Raw genomic sequence first — 19,942 nt, 5'->3', positions numbered from 1 at the left:
TTGTATCAGCTCTCATTACCCTATAACTTATTAATTTTCCCTGCAATTTCTAACTCAAAAAGAATTGTGCTGTTTTCTGCTTCCTTTTTACAAACTATTGTTTATGTATCTCCCAATTATTTGAAGATTTGGTTTCTGCCTCGTTTTCTGTGTCAGAGATGAATTCGTTCTGACAGTGTTCACATCAATCTTAGATTCACATCACACTTTATTGACCGGTGAGACAGAAGAAAACGTGTGTTTAATAACAGCTCACACGTTCAGGTTTTCATAAAGTGTTCCTAAATGGCTCCTTCCTGATCTTCTTTGTAATTCATAAATTCAGGGGAATTCCATTTAGTGATAAATAAACGGAGCAGTTTTTATTTACCCCCCAACAGAAAATTAGTGGCCTGTATATCATTTTGTCCTGCTTTTCCTGGTAGCATTTTAAATGCTGTAAATTTTTTCCCCAGGTGTTTTCTGGGGGGGGGGTTCTAATTTGTAAGTTTAATCTGTAAGCTTTAATTTCCCTGTTCTCTCCTATATATGAAAAGTAAAGCAAAATTTCATGGTGGGGACTCCTAATGAGGTCTCATAACATTTTGAACTACGCACAAGCAAATATTTTTGTCTTCTATCTTCTGTTCCTCTTTACTGAAGGACTGAGGGTATTTGTAGGTTGTTTTGCATATGTTTTTCCCCAGCATACATGTATGAGAGTTGTCATATTTCACTGAAACAGCTTAAACTCATTACAGGGTTTCAGAAGTTCTTCCTGCTTCTGCTAATAAAATGAGCTAGATGAATGGTGTTATTCTGCACCCAGTAAATTGCAGTGAAAACTCAGTTTCAAAAAGTCTCCTAAATAAGTTAAGCTATGATCACGTGCTTGATTAAGGTGAAATTAATTTGTTTATGGAAAGATGTTTCATCAGACGGGTTTACAGTAACTCGGGGAACACAGTGTAAAATAGTAACATACAGAGTGAAAAGAGACCCAAACACCGATACCACAAAGTGTCTGTTGTGGTTACAGCTGGGGAGGTGAGGCCACATCCAAATGCAAGAGAGCAGTGTAGCAGTAAAATACAAAGTCTGTAGTGAAAAAGTGTATGCTCTAGTAAGATCAGATAGGTAAATGCCTATCTCAGCCTTCTATCACCGCTGTCCCAACCTGATGGTACAACATGATCTAGAGGTGACAGCCTGGAGGAGGCTGCTTGTCAGAGGTGTTGCTGGAGGCTGTCAGTGGTGAGATGGCCACGTGTACTCTGTGCTGGAGTGGCTGCAGAAGTGGCACTTGGTCACTGTGGTCCTTTTCTCCCTCCTATTGCTGCTGAGGGAGCTCTTTTAATGGTCTAATTTTGAAGTGGCTGCTGCATCTCATTTTAGAAGTACAAGGTTAGAGGGCTTAATTTAGATTCTAGCGTAGTTACTCCAAAGCTAAATTCATCAAGCTGAATGTCAGTTCCAGCCACGGAGCTAACAAATTACATGTTTGTTATCATCATGTGTTTGCACTGCCTAGTTTTACCAGCTCTTTTCTCTGAGTTTGTATGTGGCTGAAAAGTCATTTGCATCAGATAACTCTCCTTTATGCTAGCTGCAAGATGGAACCATGCAAATACCAACAGAAGCGTGGCCAGCAGGTTGAGGGAGTTGATCCTACCTCTTCTCTGTGCTGGTGAGACCTGAGCTGGTGCACAAATGTGGTGTCCTCAGTACAGGAGAGATGTGGACCTGTTGGAGTGCATCCAGAGGAGGGCCACAGAAGTGCTCTGAGGGATGGAACATGAGGACAGGCTGAGAACTGGGGCTGTGCAGCATGGAGGGGAGAAGGCTGCAGGGAGAGCTGAGAGGGGGCTGTGTGTCTAAAGGGGCTGTGAGAAGGGGACAGATTCTTCAGCAGGGTGTGTGGTGATGGGACAGGGAAATGGATTGCTGCTAAAAGAGGGGAGATCCGGGTTGGATATAAGGAAGAAGGGAGGTGAGGCACTGCGCAGACTGCCCATAGAGGTGGTGCAGACAGCTGAGGTCAGGGAATGGGGCTCTGAGCACTGATGGAGCTGTGGGTGTCCCTGCTCAGCGCAGGGGTTGGACCTGATGGCCTTCAGGGTCCCTCCCAACTCCAACCATTCTGTGGTTCTATAAAATACGTTGACCACTATCGTGTCAGCCCTGCAGAGCTGCTAAGGAGGGCAAACAGCAGGCTTTGCTTATATTATAACCTAAATGCTTAACTTAATAAGTTACGATGTAACTTAAACACTTGCATCTCTCACTGCAGTGCCAGAGGACATAAAGATAGCTGTCACCTCTTGTCAAGCACTGCGAGGCCTTCTGGAGGAAAAAAAAAGTGCTTCAGAAGGAACAGATTCTGCCATTGTTCCTTATACAAAAGTCCCCTTTGGCTTCAGACTTGAAATAGTCTCGGGCCACCCTTGGCTGTAGCGTGATGCCTGGGCTGGAGTCCGTGTGACAGCTGCTGGGCCGCGGGGCCTGCTGCCGCCTCGGCCCCCGCTTTCGGGGGGGGCGGGGCTGAGGGGGCTCCGCGCCGCGCGCCCTCCGGCCGCCAGGGGGCGCCGTCGACGTCTCCCTCGGCGCGCGGGGGCCCGCCGCCAACAAGCCGCCCGCTGATTGGTTCCGCGCCTCTCTCTTCTCTCCCTGCAGCCAATCGCGCCCGGCGAGGAGCTGTTGGTGTGGTACAATGGGGAGGACGACCCGGAGATAGCCGCCGCTATTGAGGAAGAGCGAGCCAGCGCCCGGAGCCGGCGGCACTCCCCGAAAGCCAAGAAAGGTAGGGCCCGCCCGCCGCACCGCGGGCCTCCGCCTGGGGCGGGGGGGCGGCTCGCGAGCTTCCGCCGGGTGGGCGGCGGCCGCCGTGACCTTCCTCACCGCCCGCCGGGCCGAGCGGGGAACTTACCGTCCGGCGGAGTGCCGGCCGCCCCGCGCAGGCCCCGCCGCGGCCCTCGACGGCCGCGGGTCCCGCCGGGCGGAGCTGGGAGAGGAACGTGGGGCGCGGATATCCGCCCTCGCGTCAGCGCGGCGCGGGTGTGCCCGGTGCCTTCCTCGGCACTGCGATATTCTGTGCGGTGCGTGCGGCTCCACGCGTGGCCTTATGTAACTGCGCTCGGCTCCTGCCGCGTGTGCTTCCCGCGGGGCCGGATCCGCCCGCGGAGTTCTGAAGGTGACGGACGAAGCGAAGGAGGCGCGGAGGTGGCGTTTAAAGCGGCGTCGTTGTGATCCTGTCAGCCTGAGCCCGGCGCCCGAGCCCGGCCGTGGTGCGGCCGTGGGTCGCGCAGCAGGATCGGATCTTTGGGAAGGCGGTTATTTTGTGAGCTGCGCTGCTTTTAGGGGCTGAGGAGAACGGTGCGAGGCCTGAGGGTGCTGTGTGAGCACTGCGTTAAGCTGTTACGGCCTCTGAACCTCCAGTGCCGGCTTGGATTTTGCTGTCTGCCGTGGGATATGTTTAGTAAACATGTAGCACATGCATAAGGGCACCTCGGTGAATTATTATGCTTTTTTTGTAGCTGTGCGTGAGTGTAACAGACGGGATTTGCGTGCCTGTGATTTACCTGAAAGGCCAGAAAAACAGCTCGTAAGAATTTGATTAAATCACAAATTAGAAATGACTCTGTCTGGCTTTTCTAAGGTAATTTTTCACAGCATGGGAGATGGATTTGCATTTGTGAAACTGCAGATTAAAAGAAAAAAAAGCAAATCATCGAACGGCTGTGGCAGTTTTTGGGTGGGTCGTCCTGTGCTGCTTTGTAGCTCTGAGGCTTTAACTGTTAGGGGTCTTAAAAACGTCAAACTGCCCTCATTTGGAACAATAAATCTCTGCCCCCATTTTATAAACGTAAACATTCCCAAATACGTTAACACATTTAATACATTAATGCCAAAAAATCCTGAATGTAGTTTAGGACAGAACAAGAATTACAAGGCCCCAGTAATTTATCTGTGGGATTATACTCCTGCATGGTTAAGCAGGAAGATCAGCTCCTTAGTTTGGCTGTTTTGAGTTATTAAAGCTTTGTTATCAGTGCTCTGTCAGTAAATTTACAGTGTTTTTTTCTTTTCTAACGTGCACATATTTTGAAGTTCTACAGCGCTATTATTAGGAGGTTCCATCGGTTTATTTTTACCCCTTCTACATTTACTCTCAGTTACTTTAGTGTTTGTAGTAGCTCTCATATTTGCAATTCACACCTGATTGCTTCTGAGTAACATAATATTTTCTGCTGCATTGACAGCAGTCACTGCAGTTAAGATTCCAAAATGGTTCCCATTGCTGACGCTCCTCTTGCAGGTTCAGAGGCTGAGATTTTATGGGAGGATAAAGGAAATGTTGATAAGCAGTGAATTCAGCAGCACTAAGAAGGCTTTTTTTTCTGCTTGGTTATTTTAATCATTAGGGGTTTTTTTTGTTTTTTGTTTTTTTTTTTTAGGTAATACTGACTATACAGTAAAAATGGGAGGAGGGAAATGTTGCAACTTCTTGTATATGAAAAAATTGGAAGGCAGTACAAAGTAATAATGCAAGTGAGCTTCCAGTGTAAGAAACTTCTTAGGAGCTCTTTGGGAAGGTTGCAAAATTGGAATTCATTGGCCACTGACACGGATCAATTAATTCCTTGTTTATGAACTTCATCGTGGTCTGTTACAGATGGAAAGCGTAAAACGACAAAGGAGAAAACAGAACTACATAAGAACTGCCAAGTTTAGGCAACTCGGAGTTGCTGTGTCCTGTAGAGACACATTTTCCAGACACTTTAATGCCTTATAAATGCCCAGACAAGGCTGTGTTTGAGAAAGGCATTATGTCAGTTTTTCAAGACATACAGCTCTTTAATAACTAATCTGTGGTCAGTAAAACAAATATCCTTTTGAGGCTTAAGTTCAGCTTGGACACTGAGATGCTCACATTTGGTCTTATGGCTGCAATTTGCTCCAGGAAATCTGATTGTATCAGGAAAAAGTGATCACAGCAGTCAAAAAGTTGTCCAGTTAATCCGTGCTTAGACTGCTGTGAAGCTTATTCCATACTGCAGTGGGATTCCTCTTGGTTTCTGAACAAAACCTCCCGTGCTAGCAATGCAAAGCCTTACCTTCAGAGATGGGCCTTCCTAAGCTTGTGAAGAACCAGCAGCCAATCCAGCGTGCCATCGGCACAGACTGCAGATGGAAATACCACGTCCTGCTTGCCCTTGGTCTGACCTCTGGTGCGAGTGATTACTGACACTGGGTTCATAATCTCCTTTAGAGCATATTTAGGATGGCACCTGGCGTGCTCCCCATACACCAGCATCTTGGCTATGCCGCAGTCATGCATCTCAGAGCTCACCTGCTCTGTAGCTGGATGTCTTCTTCACCAGCTCACTGTCTGGCATAGTTCTGTTCCTGTGCTCTGCCTGCAGAACGCTTTGCATCTTCCTGGTGTCAGGAGTTACTGGAGTTGGTTGAAGGTTTGCATAGCTGCATTAAATCTCTTGCATTTTTCTTCTAACACGCTTAGGAGTTCCAGATTAAGTGACAGTTCTTACTAACTTTTCTGCATTGAAACGTTGCATGTAAAATGTTGTTGTTGGGGGGATTTGGAAAGGAGAAATAAAAAAGTATTTGAAACAAAACAAAGTGAAAACAACTCCAGGAGCATCTCAGACTTCTACCACAGCAAAGCCCTGTTATCTCTGATGTGATCACTCGGTGGTTGAGAGCCAGCAGCTGCCAGTGCATAAGAAGACTGTCAAGGTCAACAGCTAGTAGGAAAATGAGGCCGTGCATTTTTTTCTCCTTTTTCTGAAATTTTGTTCACTTGTTAAGCTTTCCAACCATTCCAAGCTGAAGTTGATGTTTTCTGACCTGCCTATCGAGCTTGTAGGAAAGTTTGTTCAAATTAAATGCGTTCATAGGAGACTTCTTCATTAATGCACTTTCTAAGGAAAAAAGCCAGTCTAGCTTTCACTTGACAGTTAAATTCATAAATCTATTAGAGGAGTAGCATGGGCTTATTTTCCTTGCCAAGGCCTTTTTCTTTTAAATATGGCAGTGTAGCCTAAGTAGTAATATGAAAGATCAGTGCTTCTTTCAGCAGGTTCCTAGAGCACTGTTTTCTGTTCTCAGACTATTGCAGCTGGCTTTTCTCTCTCATTTTTGTGCTTTTCTTGCAAGAAAATGTTTACTCAATGTTATTTGGAGACACCGGCTTCATTCTGAATCTTCCTTCTAAAAGTAACTTTATGCAAACCAAGTAAAGGTATTACAGAGAGAGGATGGTCGTGTAAAAAATGCACACTGGTTTTATCAGGCTGTGATCTGAGGTGCTGAGCAAAGTAAGTACACAGCACTGAAATAATTTAGACTGCTTCTGTCCTGGGCTGTGTGGCAGATGAGAAGTCTGGTCTCAAGGGAAGAAAGACACTGACACTGAATGGGATACAGTTGTGCACTGCCACATGCTTGTGGATAATACTTCAGACAAAAATGTTTTTTCTTAACAACGGAGATGAGGGCGATGCTTTAATTCTGTGCTTATTTATATCCCTGTGGTAGCAGCTCCATGCTGAGCTGTTTGGCTGTATTTGTCTTAGCTATGTTCCTCTTTGCACTTTATCTAGGCAACGAACCCCAGTGGCATCATCTGTACCATTGTCTGGGGTGGATGCTGTGGGTGCCTCTCACATCTTCTCTCTGTGAAGTCAGGCTGTCAAGAGAAGGGATAAAAGTTGGTGATTTAGTGTAGTTGAAAACATACTGCATAAGCAGGCTTGGGTAGGAGTCTGTTCTGGAACCAAGTGACCTCACAGGGAGCCCAGCTGTGAGCTCCTAAAATACAGTCTTTCACTGCAGTAAGACAAAACTATATCAGGACCCCCAGTAGACCCTGGTGAATACTCACTGTAGTGCAGTTTTAAAGTCTCGTACAGTTGCTAATCTATTAAAACTTTGCTACCATAACTGCTCCTGCTGCTATTATAGTGGTGTTTTTTTTTCCCATAGTTCTTATCAGGCTTCATGGGATGTTCAGTGAACAATTCTGTCCTAGAGATAGCATGAGATGAAGGTGGATGAATTATAAATCAATTACGATCAGTTACAAATGGTCATTATGCCATGTCTTTTATGTGAGGTTGAACTCCAAGTGCAACTTCAGGCTTCAGCTTCTGAGGCTGTAAATCAGTGCTGTCATAAAAGTGACAGTGGATTTACTTTCATGTAAGCGTGGCTGTTGCTGAAACTGCATCAAATTGCTGCTGCATGAAAGTGAGGTGGAACGAGCAGGTGAGGTTCTGTGCATGGTCTTGCAGCTCTTGCAGTATTTCCTCTTAAGAGTTCCATGGGCATTTTCACTTAGTTCCAAGTATTACACAGATATGCATCCTGTTGACAAAAATAGGCTGTAGATTGCCATCTGGATGTCATCACAACTGGAAATCATGTCCCAGTGATGCTGTGTCTTTTGTTAAGCTGGTAATTTTGTTAATTACCTGGACTTGTTACATGGAATAAAAGAGTTGAAGTAGTTGAGTACTGCAATGAAGACTATAGAAGGGTGTTAAAGTTTGGAAAGTTCATAAAATCATCGTAGAATCATAGAATGGCCTGGGTTGAAAAGGACCACAGTGCTCATCCAGTTCCAACCCCCTGCTATGTGCAGGGCCGCCAACCAGCAGCCCAGGCTGCCCAGAGCCACATCCAGCCTGGCCTTGAATGCCTGCAGGGATGGGGCATCCACAGCCTCCTTGGGCAACCTGTTCAGTGCGTCACCACCCTCTGGGGGAAAAACTTCCTCCTCATATCCAACCTAAACCTTCCCCGTCTCAGTTTAAAACCATTCCCCCTTGTCCTATCACTATCCACCATTGCAAACAGCCATTCCCCCTCCTGTTTATAAGCTCTCTTCAAGTATTGGAAGGCCACAATGAGGACTAAGTTGTGGGTTTGTAGCAAGGATAGCTCTCAAGGAAATGACATTGTTATCTATTTAGCCCTATTTCCAACAGATTTAATGGACAACTTTGGAACTCAAGGCTTCACAGTTTCTTAGCCAGCGACTGGGAAGAGATAAGGCAGAAAGGAGAAGGTCAGAAAGATCTGCAACAAACCTCTACAATGAAGTTCAGTTTGAATTTTGAAAAATCAAAACCATTTACAAGATTAATGATACAACTTCAGTTAAAAAGCTGCATTTGGTGTGTTAAGGGACCTGCATCTCTCATGGTAGCTTCTATCTGGTGAATATCTGATATCTTTGAGGTCTCCTAACAGCAGAGATGTTTTTATACCTCACAAGGAGTGCTTTTTGAATAGAGCCTTGGTTACTTTGCATTCCCTCCTTCCCATCTGCAGCAGCGCCCTCAGCCCCTCTGATAGCTGCAGCTCTGAGCCCTCCTGAGCAGCAGGGTGAGATGGGTATGATTCATTCCAGCTTTGCTCCTGCCAAAGCTGCATCACCATCCCGCTGTCCTTAGCACCACGGACCCCCAGCTCTGTCTGCTCCAACACGGGACCAGCGTGCTGCTAAGATAGCAAAACCTCGTGTAATAAGAAGCTATGGGAGGTCCTGGAGGCGGTCAGGAATGCTGCATAAGGACTGTGCTGATATTATCGGGTCCTCGTTAAAGCAAGCAGTGCAGTCCTGCACTACTGCATCCCGCAGGCATGTTGCTTTCTGTGTTTTGTCCTTAAGATAACAACATTCTTTCTGATTGTAGCAAATCAATGTTTTTAGCTGCCAGCAAAGGCCAGTGTGTATATATTTGTCTAACATAATAAAAACCTTGTATGATTCAGAGATTCAGATAAAAATCTACACTGCTCTGTATTTTCCTTGTTGTTTCTTCCTCATTTGACTTCCATATTGCTACTTAGCAAATTTGCTAGTGCTGTCTTCACTTAAATAAACTGCGGTGGGAAGCAAAACAGGGCACCAGGCAGCTTCCCAGTATTAATCAGTTTTTTTCTATTGATCAGGGTTAACTTTGAAGCAGGGAATGACCTGGGGTGGGGGGGGGAGGGGGGGGGGGGTGGGAACAGGCACTGTTTTCCACAGTCAAACAAGTGATTTTCTTTTTCATCACTTAAACAACTTACATGAAGCTTTAGGATTGTCCCCTTGCTTGTGACACATAAGAGCAAGCTTTGTGTTTTCTCTTATGCTGGGTGAGTTACTGCCTTGCCTGTACTCAGTCTGGGTTTGCCCTCTCCCTTAAAAAACCATTGACTTTTATTCGCATGAATAATCCTTTCTCGACTTCCTTTGCTTTGTATCCTATGAAGTCAAGGGTTTACTTCAGACACTTACTCTTTCCTTTCTTTTGTTGTCTTACAATGGGAGACTTTGTGTTTTATTGTAGATACAAGCTAATCAGTGATTGACTGCATTGTATTTTTATTTACCTTTAACTTCTTGTCATTTTTCAGTTGCTCCTTAGTTTAGTGGAGGCTCTGAGTTCTCCTTGTAATGGGAACCTTTCCTACCCCCAAATATCATTTACAGCTTTTATCTGGGTGTTAGTGCTGCTGCTGCTTCTGTTTGAACACTTCTATTAATACTGATTTGGTACCATTAATGAACTAAACTTTGGTGCTAGTTTTTATTACAGTTTACCATAACTTTGCCTTGACCATTTATTTTACTTGAACTATTTATGGGAGCCTCCTGCTCTGAGGACACATCTGCAGATGTCTGGTGTTATTTATTACGAAGTTACAAGCAGGGACGTGCTACGTAATATCTTCAAGTATGTCATACAAAGTTTTGATAACCTATTTATGGGAAGAGATGTACATTCAGCAGTTACTGTCAGACCAGAGGGTACTTAATTTTCTTAATCTGTCAAACCTTCAAATGTGTTTTGTCATTCTTGCCAAGAGTGACAGGAAAGGCTTTGTTGTGAAGAGTTCTCACTGCCCACAGCTGCTGTGTTAGATCCCTCACTGCAGCATTACATCGGCCTGTAAGATTGCGCTTGGGTTTAACAGTTACTGAAATAAGACTCAATGGCATTTCAACCCTTGTAGCTAAGAAATTAGGTATTGTTTGACCATCAGATATTCATTAGCAAATATTTACCTACCTTTTATGAACTCTTACCCTGGATTAAGCAAGTGCAACATTTATTTGTATCACCAGTGTGTTTGTTGCTTAGCATGAAGCCTTCAGAAGCATTTAGGAGCTTACCAGGGTTGCTGTTGAGGGTTAATTTTGTTGTCACACTTTCTGTCAGATTTCTACAAGAGCTTTGATAGACTGTGATTAATGCTTTGGAGCTTCAAAGAGGCTGTATTATTAATGTGAGGGTTGACATAAAGTTACTCTAGTGAGAGTACTATAATAGCTGAAAATCTATCTTCATGATTCTCATTGCTGCAGAATGCCATGGAGATGGGTAGTTGGCTGTGCATCTGTTTTAACTCATGTTGAGAGCCAGATTCCTCACTTGCTTGAGTCTATTCAAGTATCAGTCTGGTTTTATTTGGCAGTCCATGAGGAAATTCAATTCTTGAATGGGAAAGGCTCAGTGTTTCTGAAAGTGGCTTGATTACTGTAAATTCTGGTGCATTTTCTTACGCAGTGCCTCTGTTCAAGGCCAACTACAGTGCAAACTTCCTCATTTCTGCAGGTAAACTGAAGCATTCAGCCGGGTATTAAGCTCCAGTGTAAAACAACAGCAAGGATGCTGCTCCCTTCAGCAACAAGTTTGTATCAGAATCTTAGAATGCACACCTTTGCCATAGAGCCATGTTCTTAAAAGGAAACGTGCACAATATGGGTGCCAAATGTTAAAGCTGCCTTGGGCTTCGCCCAGGCAGTCGGTCACACTGAGTTTCAGCCAGCTGAGTAAAAAATTGACTTCCTGCAGCATCTTCGAGTTGCAGGCGAAGAGCAAAGAGCCCGGCCTTTCATGTCTTACAGCCCCTTGACAGGGATTGCAAAAGCAGAGTGGACTTTGTGCAGACAAATGGTTCATGGCTGCCATGTCCCTACCTGGTGAATGTCAGCCTTGAGTCTCTCCACTCATGTACTGCTGCTGTATTTTTCCAAGTTCCTCGCCTGCACGTCAAAATGCCCAATTTACTTTTTGGTGAGGTTTTATTTTTGTGTTCAGTTTCAGCTGACATTCCAAACTATGAAAAATGTTTTGAAGTCCAGTTTCATTGGAACTGGTTAGTCTCGAACGTAGCAGTTTGCTGAGCAGAAGACAGGTGCGTTTCTCCTCTGTATGTGGGAAGCTGCCATTCCCTGTGGTGACTTTATGGGCCTGTGGAACTTTCTTGATTTCATAAAATAGGCAGAATCCAGTTTACTGTCATCTGCTTTGGGACAAGCTGTAAACAATGAATTTCTCTTGTCAGCTGTGCTAACCAGAGTGCCAGCTGCTGTGCCATCACACACTGCTCTGCAGCTGAGCAATGCACTGCTTGGGCAATGGGGGCATTACAGCTAGAGTTCCTTTGGCAAGATAACTCACTGTGTCTTCAGTTCCCGGGGAAGGCTGGAAAGCATTCCTGTAGGAGAATGTCAATGGGCTGCAGCTGAAATGAGCGAAGCACTTGGTGTCACAGAAAAAACAAACCCTTCACAAACGTCTCACCAGATAGAAGCGATGCGGAGACTGCACTGCGTATTAAAATAATTATTTTACATGCTGTTTCTCCTTCATCTGCTTTTATATAATTAGGAAGGATCTGCTGTGATAATCTGCCATACAACCTCAAATTGTCACCCTGAAGCTGAAAGGAGACTTTCCAGATCTAACAGATGCAGTTTTCATGCTTGCAGATGTGCCTCAGCAGTAGCTGCTGATCAGCAGTTAAAGATGTTCCTTCCTGGATTGGGCACCTAGTTCATAAAATACCAGCATATATTTAATGGAGGCTAATGGGAACAAACTATGCATCTACTGTAATAGCTAGCTGGAAATACTGTTTTTGTCACCTCTATTTAAGTTGGGGGTTTTTTTGATGTTTTTTTTTCCCTTCCTCTGAGGAAGAGCACAGCACTTGACATTAATTGTTCTCATTTCTATTACCTGGTAATGTTCTTACATAGTGCCTGAGCAAAAAGCTTAGGGGAGTTAATAGTGCTGTGCTTCCAGTAAAGAATAGCCTCTACAACTGCTACAGCCCAAAAATGTTTATTGCTTAAAGCCAGCTTGCACTGCATGCCAGAGCTGATGGCTTTGGAAAGCCCTGGTAAGAGAGGGGGCAAGAAGAGAGCATGTGCACTATGCTGAATAGTTTCCCTTTTGAAATGCAAGGTGGGACTGTTGTAAATATATTGGATTGCAGCTGATAACAGTAAATAAATAAAACCAGCAATAACTACGACTGCTTTGTTTCACCCCCCCAGTGAGTCCCCCAAAGTCAGGAGTACCTCTGCAAGTTGCATTGAAGAAGTAGAGAATAAGAAAAATAAAGGAAAGCAGACTGGAAATACTTACTGAAGAGGGGGATGAATACATTGTAAAATGGAGCAGGATGATGTGGCTGAGCAACCTTTACTGCTTTGGAGATGAGCATCTGAGAAATGACATACCGTAGCTGTAATAAACAGGGATTCTGTTTGGTAAAAAAGAAAAAACAAAAGCTAACAAAACAAATTATAGCAAATGTAGATAAAAAATGAGTGTGGCTTTTTAGCAATTTCAAGGCCTTTAATTTTACACTTCATTTCAGGGTCAGACATTTCAGAGCACTGCAGTGAGTTTAGGAGTACCATATTCTTGACTCAGGCTAAAGCTCACGTTCATTATGGTGGAGATCTACATTTGGAGTGTTCTTCTGTGTTTAAATACAAAAATTTGATGCTGTTCCTGAGCTGTTGCTAAGGATTGGCTAAATATAGAGAGCACCAGTCACTTCTGGAAGATCTGTGAAGCGTTCTGGATGCCAGCTGTCACTTACTGCTTATTTTTGCCTTAATACTTAGTTAAATGAAAGCTAACGGAATGTAACTACAGAAAATAAGATGAGTGTTCTTCTCTGTGTCACTGGCAGCCATGTAAAGTATCTTGCCAGCAGTGTGTAGTGACTGGGGGGTGGTTGTGTTCCTGGGCAGGGTGGGAGTTAGGCATGCACAACTTGGTGAGTGATGGAGAAATTCCATAGGAGATCCAGTGCTGCGTATTCATGTGCTCTATCTGCTGTTTTAGCTTCGGAAGTATTGGCATCGAAGCAGAAATAACATTTTAAAACCTGCTAGGATAAAAGCTGCATGTCTAATCATTTACACTTAATTGTTTCAGTACAGCCCCTGTGTGGGTTAAACTTACGTAGAATTAAAGGCTGTGGATGTTTGTTTGTGCTGCTCCGTAGTTGTTAGATGACATTCTGTGCTATTTAAGTCATTGTGGATGAGTAAGTCTATAAGCTTAAGACTTCCTATGGTCTCTACTCAGGTTAGTCAGTGAAGGTGTAGCGTGGTAAGGATTTGAATGTGGTGCTGTGAGTGTAGATGGCAGATACCCACGGTCAGGGAATGGGGCTCTGAGCACTGATGGAGCTGTGGGTATTCCTGCCATTGCAGGGGGTTGGACCTGGTGGCCTTTAAAGGTTCCTTCCAGCTGAAATGATTGTAGGATTAATTCAGTTCACACGTGTGAGGAGGAGCAGAGGCAATTCCTATTTCAGTTGTTGTGCACTGCTATAATAGCATGTTTAAGATGGGCCTCCTGATAGGACTTTTCAGCCTAAATGTATTAATCAATTGTGGGAATAGCTTCAGCTGTGCTATTCCAGGTCTGCCCCACTGTGCTAACATGTTTTACACTGATGCTTTTATAATTAAAGATGATCTTGGTGAGATACAGTAACTTGATTTTCAGTGCTATCAGAAACCTGAAGGCTTTGCCAAACATTCTCAGAAATTGGTGTTTTAAATAGCCCCAGCTCAGAATTTTCTTATGCTTTCCATGGCAACAAGTTCATCTGTTATGCAAATGTCACGTTAACAGTCTCTGTAAATGCATTGCTCCATTTCTTTCCTGCAAAGTGGATGCTTAGTTCTTGGTAGAAGTATATTTTAAGGAAGAAATACGGTTATGTGTGTGAGCATCTGTCTTGAGGCGAACTGAAATGTCTTCCTAAGGTGAGCCTTGGGGGTAACTTCTATAATCTCATTGGATGACTCAGCGATTAAAAAGTTTTTCTGTGCATATGTGAAGCGATGGTTTCTGTGTGGCACTCGGTTTCTGTAATAGGACAGAATTGTTTTCCTAATGATAGAGGTGGTTGTTTTTTCTTTTTTAAAGAGGCAGTTTGATCCTAGCAGGCACTGCGAAGTTTGTCTTCAGTGCTGATGCTGTCCTTCCTCCTTTTGCTTCTACTGTGTAAGCTTGAATGTACGTTTTAGGGAAGGGGAGTTGCAAGATGTGGTGGGAGATCCTTTAGACCTTGAATTTGCTTTTATTTTCAGTGTTGAGGATGTATTTCTCTCTGCTGTAGATGGTCCTTAAGCAAGGCAGTTGCACTGGTCATTGAATTGCAAATTAGAACAGAAACGTACTAAAACAATGGGGTAAAACATGCAGTTTCTCATCAGAGACCTCGTGTTTTGGGAGGCAGCTGAGCTGTGGCAATTACTTGATAAGTCAGACTTGGACAGATTGACAGGACAGGACTGAGATCTGGTGTAGCTCTGAGTTATTCTCATGATCCTCAAGAGTCAGAAGTTGAAATTACATCGCACTTAATGGCGATAGTTTCTATACACTAAAACTGACATGAACTGTTATCAGATAACTTCAGAACGCTGCTGCAAGAAAAGTGCCCCGTTAATTATTTATAATAATAGATGGGAAACAGGGTCATCTTGACATCAGGATGTTGTTGCCTCTTCTCTGCATGTTTTCATAGGTACTTGCCAGCACTGTTGAAATAAGACTCTCAATGATAGTATGTAGCCATTGAGATTTTAATTGACATCCTCTTTAATTACATGTTTGTTTCAGAAATCGAGCTGTGCCTTTTATGTCTTGGATCTCACCCCTAGGGCTGCACAGAGATGTGCTGCTGTTGCATCCTCTCAATGTCTTCTACCATTCAGTTTGAGAGGGGTTTGGTATTGATACTGGAAGTCAGTGCTGGCAGATGTGTTCTGTGTCTTTGGATCAGGAGGTGGGTACCTTCCAACCTTGGGTAATGGCAAGTGGTCAGACTGAAAGCCTAAAAACAGAATCAAGACACTTAAATGTTAACAGCAAAAGTGTGCTAAAGGAGCAGCCTTCATGTTCACATATTTATAATGGGCATTTTGAAACGTAGAACCATTTTCATTCTTTTCCTGCTTAGTTCACTTTCTGTTTAATCAATTATGTGTATTAAATAGGCATGGTCCTTAATTTTAGACACCGTGGCATGCATTGTTGGATGAGTTCTAAAAAGTCTGTGTGACATCACTTAATGTGGTTTTCTTTATGCTTCTTCAGTTGACACAGATTTCATTTAATTGTTTTAGAGCAGTTTTTACTGTTATTTTCAATGACTTTTTGCATGTGTAGAAGGCAGTGCTTTTTTCTAGCCTGTCTCCCAGAACAACCAGTCAGTTTTTCACATGCACCTAGAAATTTAAATAATTTCCATGAAAAACATGGCAGATCCGTTAGTATTCTGGATGGGGGAGCAGAGGAATTCTGATGCACAGCAAACTATTTCTCAAATGAAAACTCAACCTGAGCAATGTGGAAATGGTTATAGAGTTGTGGCTTATGGTGACTTTTCTGCAAGGATTGTTTAGCTTGGAGATACTCTTTAATCTTTCTTTAATTCTCTTTAATGCCAAAATATTGGTATTTTAAAAAGGAGAAAAAAAATCTGAACCAGTCCCAAAGGGATTTGACCAGCAAGTCTATGCTGTTAGCCTGCAGTTCAACGTGAAACCGTGTGGTTCTCACTGTTGGTATAACATGGCAGTCTGTTGTCTCTGGTATTTCTTGTAAGGCATCAAAACAGTGCTTGAGAGATCAGATGGGAGATTCCCCTTCCTGCTTTATGGTGGGAGCTGTGAGTGTGTTTGGTGCCGCACTTAAAGCTCATTAAAGATAATAGCATCTTGTATAGTTTTGCAATACTTAATTATAGGATTCAACTCCCAAGCAAGACTGTATTTAACTTCTTCCCTCCTGGCATCTGAGCACACTGAACCATCTCACTAGGAATTACCCAGTTGTTGTAGAGTCCCGTTAGTATTTTGGTTAACAGCAAGGATTGGAGTGCAGGCACTGCAGATTGTTTTGGGATGTCTTGGTCTGTCAGTAGAATTAAGCACAGGCAAATAAAGGTAGTTATTACTTGTCACCTGAACTCCTCTGAACTAAGCAGCACTGCAGCGTTGATATTGACCAGTTATCTGGCCATTGACAGTAGTGTGAGATCTGCGCCTATTGCAGTGCTTGTACTAAATGTTGTGTGGGTACTGCAGGAGGTGAAGGCAGGTAATGCTCTTGCTGACCTGTCTACAGCATGCATAAATAGTTTTAAGTATGGTTCCTTCTCCCCTTCCCTCTAAGTGGCTAGGCAGAAGTTCCTGCATTCCTCTCTTGACCTTTGTTGCTGTGGACAGGTAGCTGTTTTTCTGTCTGTTTCTTTCATTCAGTTTCCTTTGCATCTTTCTTTTGCAATTCCTGAAATGCCCATGCACATATATTAAGTTCTGCCCTTCATTTATTCTTTTGTCATTGTTTCCATTTCACTTTCCCTGTGTTTCATTCCTGTATCTTTCTTGTTTAGACCAAGTGGAGGATCCAGCTGGCCGTAGCAGCCATGTAGGACCCTTCAGGAACCTGATGGTAAGTGCACGTGTGTACTTATACTCAGGCTTCCACCAGGTTCTGTACTGTGAGGAGCTGTTTTCCCTCCTGCAGGCTTCTGTCAGTCCTTGACGTCTTAAATTGCAAGAAAATTGTGGGGCAGACCTTTGGTTAATTCCTTGTTGATACTTTGATATCAGAATTGCAGGTAGAGGTTTTTATTGGAATTACTCAGGAAGAAAGTATGTCAATCTTTCATGGTTATGTGAATTTAAAAAGCACTTTGGGAACTCTCACGAAGGAAAGTCTATCAGAAGCCACTAGATATCTTCAGAAGATCCTGAAATCTGGTGAGTTTGAAAGCTAAGGAGGCATACCACGAGGATATACTCTTCTTAAATTCTCTTTCTGGACATCTGCTGTCAAATATGGTTAGGATCGTAGGATGGATCCGTCTTGGACAGTCCCTGGAGGGAACTCTTCTTATCTTTATAGAGAAAGCTGCAAACTACAAGCCAACAGGCTAAAACTAATAACAAGAAAACAGCAGAAATTGTATGGTATCCTGATGTGTCAGCAATTGAACTGGCACATCTGATAAATGTGTGCAGGCATTTTGCTCACTATAAAGGTGAACAGATGCCAGCTGAGACTTTGCTTCCAATGCATTTGGACTTAAAGGCCAATAGCTTAAAATATTTCCAACGGTATCAGTGAGTAGGTTACTTTTTTATATTTTTCCTTCTTAGGAGTGTGCCACGGTATCTTGCAAATGGTCTATTTCCCATCAATAGGATAAAAAAAGTATGCTACCTGAATAGCTCCATTTTGGTTACAAATCCTGATATTCTGATGACTTCCCAGATTGTAATTCGAAGTGCTGTAAATATTGCATTCTATAAATGGAGAACACTTTGGAAAACCTGTTTGCTTTAGTACTTCAGAGTGATTTTTTGTTGTTGTTGCTTTTGTGTATCTTGCATTTTGAAGAGCACGCTTTCCCTTTCATCTTGCTGTGAGAAAGAGCTGGGTCTTGGTTTGCAGGCTTTTACAGTAACCTGTCACCATGCTGAAAATTGAGGCTGCTGTAGAATCAGACTGTAGAGATGCCAGTGACTTCATCCACCATACCATCCCCAGCTGCACCATCTTGTGAAGCTCTCTGTAGCTGTGGCCAGGCTTGGCAAAGGTGAGAGGTGCATCCAGGCCTTTGTTGGTTGAGTCAAGATACAGATGTTAGTCTTGAAATAAGTGCTCTGCAAAAAAACAATAGCTCTTAGGGAGTTTGAATAGCTAAATATGTGTTTTGTTACGTGGCTCTTAACATTGTGATGCAATGCTGATTCCCTAGGAATATACTGAAATTTAATACTTAGACCCTTTACTTAGAAGTAGAATGTTTGTTGTGTCTGTTACTGTACAGGTCATGAACGGTTTGGGACAGCATGGTAGATACTTCTGGAAAACTATTTGAATTTCTTGCTGAGATCTTGGTGCTGCATGTTGGAGTCACAAATAGCTGAGGTGTCCTTAGCATTGAATTGTGGTCAGATCGGACCAAATCAGATACAGTTGGGCTTAAACTGCTCGTGCCTGTGTGGACTGCTGACAGCTTGAAACTGTTTGGTGTTGGAGCCTTGCACTGCATTCTCAAGTAAATCAGAGCTCGCTCATTTTGGAAAGGTTTAATGTGAGCTGATAGAATATTTGAGGATATTATGGGATAATTGCTAGAACTGCTTAGGAAGAGTGCATGCATATTTTTCCAAAGATGACAAAAGTGTGTTCTGAACGACTGTACTATCAGTTTCTCAGACTGAAAACTCTTAAATTGGTAAAAGGGAGAGGAAAAAAAAGGATAATTACACACATGAAGCTGAAAAGCCCTGTGGAATTTGGGGAGCGCCTGTGAAACTTGAGCTCCTTGGGAGGAAATGAAGATAATTATTTGGACGATGTAGAATGTTCAAATAAAAACAAGTATTTCCTTTTAAAGCTGACCTGTCTCAGTTCTATGGGAGGGGGGTGCATACTTTGAAAATTTGGGTTGGAATAGAGAGGAACTTTTTTTAAAAGGCATTTCAGACTTCTGGCCTACAGTGTGAAAAATATTTCATGAAGAAGAGGAGGAACTTGTCGACAGGATTATGAGCTGGAAAAATGTGCTTCTAAATAAGAGACGAATTTATGGCTATAATTCACACTTCTGACTTGAGAAGAAGGGTCACTGTGTTAGCGTGGTATTCTGTGCATTAGAGGGAGCAACAGAGGAATGTGGATTGCTGCTTCTTGTTCCTAACAGGTGGGTGTGTGGAAGTGTGAAGTTTCAGATGAGAGTGGTGCTTTCACCACATGCTTACACGTGGAAGTTCATTGCGATGACTTGAGTTAGAGGATTTTGGTTCTGTTTGTTCTTCCAGTCCTTGCCATCGGTTCCAAAGATTGCAGAACTGAATCTTTAAGAGCAGGATCAAAAAAATAGTGTTATAACTTTGTAGCGCGTATATGGGTGAAGTTTTGAATGTCTTTGCATGTTGCAACACAGATTAGGTCTTTGCATAATGCCATTTTCCTCTGATCTTCATTGTGTTCATTATCTCATGCAACTCTAACGTAGTTCCCAATTTTGCTAACTGAAAGCATCAGCAAGCTTGGTTGTGTCAGTGGACATGGTGATACACCCTTGTTTGCTGTTATCCAGTTCCATCTCATTTGTTTTTACTGCTTTTGCTATGTTGGTCAACATCATGTTTGTATTTCACTGCTTTGATTATAACTCTTCTCCACGTCATAATTCAAAAAGGTTTAGAAGCCTCTGTGAGCTGCTACTTGGTACAGCCTTCCAATTAACACTAAAGAATAGTAATACATTTTCCATACACTTGTATGAAATACAGTAATCTCACTGATTGAAGGTAATTAATAACTATGACTTGAGCTGCTTAACTGTGTCACAATAGATTTCCTTTGTAGTCTGTGCTTGCTTTGTAAGATATTTTTGAGTACTGGGTTTTTAGAGACTCACGATTATCTTTTAATTTCTTTCAGGCCCTAGAGACTTACTACCTTATCAATACATAGTCACAGATTAGACATCAAAATTAAACGTGCAGATGTGTAATTTCTTCTAGGTCATCTTTCTTGCTTCTTCTGTTTTGCACTTGGGCTTAGCAATTTTTGCCTATGGTCAATGTGTTTTCTGAATG

At 43.0% G+C, this 19,942-nt stretch overlaps 2 protein-coding genes and 1 long non-coding RNA gene across 5 annotated transcripts in view; 2 read left to right on the top strand and 1 right to left on the bottom strand.

The window, feature by feature from the left end:
• LOC124416960 (PR domain zinc finger protein 2-like) overlaps positions 1-19,942 on the top strand; it is a 41,574-nt gene that overhangs the window by 21,373 nt on the left and 259 nt on the right. Inside the window, exons 6-8 of one of the 2 annotated variants that reach the window (XM_046903294.1) lie at positions 2,653-2,779; positions 16,717-16,775; positions 17,781-19,039. In XM_046903294.1, coding sequence (XP_046759250.1) covers positions 2,653-2,779; positions 16,717-16,775; positions 17,781-17,816 — 222 coding nt within the window. In that variant the 3' untranslated portion in view covers positions 17,817-19,039. Of the gene's footprint in view, positions 1-2,652; positions 2,780-16,716; positions 16,776-17,780; positions 19,040-19,942 lie in introns of those variants that run through there. The other variant, XM_046903293.1, reaches the window with a different exon arrangement.
• On the bottom strand, positions 1,562-6,851 carry LOC121107391. Its single transcript, XR_005841474.1, has 2 exons — positions 5,094-6,851; positions 1,562-3,557 (listed from the first exon to the last, which is right to left on the bottom strand). It is a non-coding gene; the product is annotated as an uncharacterized LOC121107391 (long non-coding RNA).
• Positions 2,665-19,942, top strand: part of PRDM2 (PR/SET domain 2) — a 38,557-nt gene continuing 21,279 nt past the window's right edge. For both annotated transcript variants that reach the window (XM_025142589.3, XM_025142590.3), the window contains exon 1: positions 2,665-2,779. The gene's annotated coding sequence lies outside the window, so the exon portion shown is untranslated. The remainder of the gene's footprint in view (positions 2,780-19,942) is intronic.

Source organism: Gallus gallus, chromosome 21 (genome assembly GCF_016699485.2).
Source record: "Gallus gallus isolate bGalGal1 chromosome 21, bGalGal1.mat.broiler.GRCg7b, whole genome shotgun sequence".
Lineage (NCBI taxonomy): Eukaryota > Metazoa > Chordata > Aves > Galliformes > Phasianidae > Gallus > Gallus gallus.
Note: the sequence above shows the minus strand (reverse complement) of the source record. Positions and strands in the feature narration are given on the sequence as shown.